This window comes from Octopus bimaculoides, chromosome 9, assembly GCF_001194135.2.
Source record: "Octopus bimaculoides isolate UCB-OBI-ISO-001 chromosome 9, ASM119413v2, whole genome shotgun sequence".
NCBI classification, from domain to species: domain Eukaryota; kingdom Metazoa; phylum Mollusca; class Cephalopoda; order Octopoda; family Octopodidae; genus Octopus; species Octopus bimaculoides.
In genome coordinates this window covers 22,129,582-22,133,602 of record NC_068989.1, presented here as the reverse complement: position 1 = coordinate 22,133,602, position 4,021 = coordinate 22,129,582, and the positions used below count along the sequence as shown (strand labels likewise).

At 35.4% G+C, this 4,021-nt stretch overlaps 1 protein-coding gene across 2 annotated transcripts in view; it reads left to right on the top strand.

Moving 5' to 3' along the window:
- Positions 1-4,021, top strand: part of LOC106868041 (mitotic checkpoint serine/threonine-protein kinase BUB1) — a 61,283-nt gene that overhangs the window by 6,776 nt on the left and 50,486 nt on the right. For both annotated transcript variants that reach the window (XM_014913161.2, XM_014913154.2), the window contains exons 3-5: positions 627-765; positions 1,725-1,921; positions 3,791-3,957. In XM_014913161.2, coding sequence (XP_014768647.1) covers positions 627-765; positions 1,725-1,921; positions 3,791-3,957 — 503 coding nt within the window. The remainder of the gene's footprint in view (positions 1-626; positions 766-1,724; positions 1,922-3,790; positions 3,958-4,021) is intronic.

Genomic DNA, 4,021 nt, shown 5'->3' with positions numbered 1-4,021 from the left:
ATATGTATGTATTTAAGCACAGGCATGCTGTGTGGTATGAAGTTTGCTTTCCAACCACATGGTTCCAGGTTCAGTCCCACTGCGTGACACCTTGAGCAAGTGTCTTCTACCAAAGCCTTGGGCCAACCAAAGTCTTGTGAGTGGATTTAGTAGGCAGAAACTAAAAGAAGCCTGATGTGTGTGTATCATTGTGTCTGTTTGTCCATCACCACTGCTTGACAAATTGGGTTAGTGTGTTTATGTCCCTGTAACTTAGTGGTTTGCCAAAAGAGACTGATAAAATAAGTATCAAGCTTAAAAAAAGTTAAGTACTGGGGTTAACCCAGTCAGCTAAAACTACTAACTGAAACAAGTAAAAGATAAATGATATATATATATATATATATATATATACATGGATATATGTTGTGTGGATGTGTGGATGTATATAAAAATGAAAAGACGAATAAAACTGTTGAAGTGGTTTGTAATTACTTTCATTTCTTATGCACCACACATACTTTAGATTGATATATTTATTACTGTATTATAGAATAGAATGTATGGATTATTGTAATATTGTATATTAATTGTTTGCTATGACTTTTTAATGTTGGAAACATGTTGACTAATTCTGTTCTTTTTAGGTATATCACATGGATGGAAGAAACCAACCCACAAGGTGGGAAGGATCTTCCCTCTCTGCTCAGAAGCTGCTTGTTAACATTTTCTGAAGTGGACAGATACAAGAATGATCCAAGATATGTTGAAATCTGGGTGAAATTTGTAAGTAAATTAAATAGCATTAAACAAAATTATATTTTGTTTCGTATTGGTTATCTCCCCTTTATCGTAATAGTTATCTTTCACCTTTATCCTTCTCTGAGGTCAATAGAATTAACACAAATATTCTCTGTATTTGTGAAAGATTGCATTCAAGAAAATCTTGCTATAACATTGAGTTCCAAAAGTTAAACATATTTTCCTGTTGAATTCAGTGTTTAACCCTTTAGCATTCACATTTTGTCAAAAATATAGCTTATTTATTCACATTGTTTTGAATTAATCATGCATTATCTTGTAGCTTTGAGATTTTGATGAGGGAACTGTTAATTTTTTGAATGATACTGTAGGGCTTGTGTGAGAGGCTGGATCTGGCCAGTTTGATCATAAAATAGACAGAATTGGCTGGATATGGCCAGCTAAACCCTTTAGTATACAGATTATTCTGTCAAATGTAATATTTATTCACATTTTCTAAAATTACTCCTGTAGTATCTTGTAGCTTTGATATTTCGTTGATATAATTATTTTTAGAATGACATTGCAGAGTGGGTGTGAGAGGCCTGATCTAGTCAGTTTTAGTATAAAACAGGCAGAATATTTGGGCCAGATATGGCTGGTTTAAATGCTAATGGGTTAATGACTTCCATGATAGAAGAGATTCAGTGATAAAATAGGGTTTCACGTTAGAACCAAGTTATTTAAGAGTACAAAATTTCTGCAGCATAATTGCATGTATATGTCTCTGATAAACTTTTGAAGTCATTTAAATTGAAAGAAATGAAGGTGTTGCCCAGTATGGCCACAGTCTTAAACTAAAACTGGTAAAATTTAAGCACCCTGAAGAACTTAGTAACTTTTAAATGAAATGTCAAAAATAAATGATAATTAAAAAGTTAATTTTTTCCAAGAGTTAATAATTTTCCAATAAAAATATTTTTCTTCTTTTTTTTTTTTGAAAGGCCAATCTATATGACAATCCAATATTGTTGTATGAACATATGTTTGGTAAAGGGATTGGTTCTCAGAATGCAATGTTTTATGAATCCTGGGCCAGTGCGTATGAACTCCTAGGAAATAGCAAAAAAGCAGATGCCATCTTCAGTGAAGGTGTAAGAATGAAAGCAGAGCCCTTCAATTACTTACAAAGACGACACTAGTAAGTATTAAAGGTGTTTCTTGGAGCACTCTTGTCTACTAACATGTAACATAGGGTTGCCCTGAATTGCCTTCTACTCAACCCATCCCATTGTCCTTATCATTCTGATTCTTTCTCTTAAACCCTTGACATTAAACTTCCTTTTTTCCTTCTATTGCTCCCTTCTCTAATTGTCTGTTTGTCTCACCTAGCACTCTTTCACAAGAATAAACCTATTCCTCCCATCATGTTTTAACATCTTAACAATTCACTGAGCACTTTTGATATCAACTTACCTGAGACTTCCTCTGGTTTTAAGATGCAAACTTCCTGTTTTAAGGTAGTGTAAATTAAAAACTGCCATAAAAATTTCATGCTAATTTGTTCCAAATATCACTCTTATAATGGTTTCAAATTTTGGCACGGTGCCAGCAATTTTAGAGGAAGGGTAAGTTGGTTACATTGACCTCAGTATTTTACTGGAACTTATTTTATTGACCCTCAAGGAATGAAAGGTAAAGTCTACCTCAGCAGGATTTGAACTCAGAATGTGAAGATGGACGAAATGCTACTAAGCATTTTGACCAGTGCACTATTTTGCCAGTTTGCTGCCTTACATCAGTTTTATAATGAGTTAATACAGTTCTGTATTTCGGAATTAGAACCCAGGTTCGAAATTTCCCCAAGACACCTGATGAAGGCTGGAGGGTATATCAGCCGAAATGTTGTGTTAACAACAAACAAGATGAGGACAAATATCCGTCAAATGTAAATTATGTTAATGAGTTATTTTTATAAATTCTTCATTATTTTCAAAATTTATTGAAATGAAAGCAGTGAATCTCTCTCAGGTGCCTAGTACACTCTGTTAAATGGTTTGGTGAATTGAGTTAAAACATTGCAGAGATGCCATGAAAATAACACCTAATGCACTCTTTAAAATAGTTTGAAAAATTGAGCAGAAACATTGCAGTTGATCAGTGGACTCTTTCGATTTAGATAGGTTAAGACAAACTCTTTAGTGCTTGCCAACTGGGTCATTGTTTAAAACTAGGCATGGTTTTATGATCAAGAAGTTTGTTTAGCATCTGGATGGTTTCATATTTGATCTCACTATACAGCATCTTGGGCAATTGTCTCCTCCTATAGCCTTCGGTTGACTAAAAAATCTGTAAGTAGAATGTGTCTATGGAAGCTTATCTGAGGAATGGTTTCTGTTCTTGAGTCCCCATCTTTGTTTTAACATCCACTTTTCCATGCGTGCACCTGTGCTGGTAGCATGTAAAAAGTATCCAGCACACTCTGTATAGCGGTTGGCATTACAAAGTGTATCCAGCCAAAGAAATGAAAGTAAAACAGCTGTCAAACCGTCCAACCATGCCAGCATGGAAAACAGATGTTGACCAATGATGATGATTATGCATGAGTCAGATGGAGTTCATTGTGGTTGTCTTTCTATGGTTGGATGCCTATCCTGTCACCAACCTTCACTTTTTTTCCAAGCAAGGTAATATTTCCCAATGGGCAGACATGCTTTCAGTGAAGATTGGAAAGAAATGAGACCCTTTGTATGCCAGAGACTTGTTTACAGCTGACACGCAATGTCAGGACTAGGACAGAGAGGAACACACACATATGACACTTCTTTCAGTTTTTGTCTTCCAAATCTGCTCTTGAATCTTTGGTCAGCCAGTGGTTAAAATTGAAGACATTTGCCCAAGGTACCATGCAGTAGGACTGAACCTGAGACCATATGGTTGAGATCCAAGTTTTTTAGTTTCTACCTATCCACCAATGCACCCCTCCCTCTCACACTCCTCTGCTCAAGCAGTTTTGTATCCCAAAACTACATATTTTCTCATTTTATCTTTGTATTGTATTGTATTTCAGTGAATTTCAAAGTCGTACATTTATTGGCATGATGAAAACGGCTTCCCTGACTGATAAGGACTCTGTGGATACTATTGAGGCTGAAGGCAGAGCTGCTTTTATGAGTTTGAAGACCAATGGGAAGAAAACTTCAGCAATTAGGCCCCATGGTCCTCAACCTGCTAAAAGTAAATCACTCCTTTATTCTTTATTTTCTCTAAACTTCATGATTGTGTAGTTTTGAAATTGATG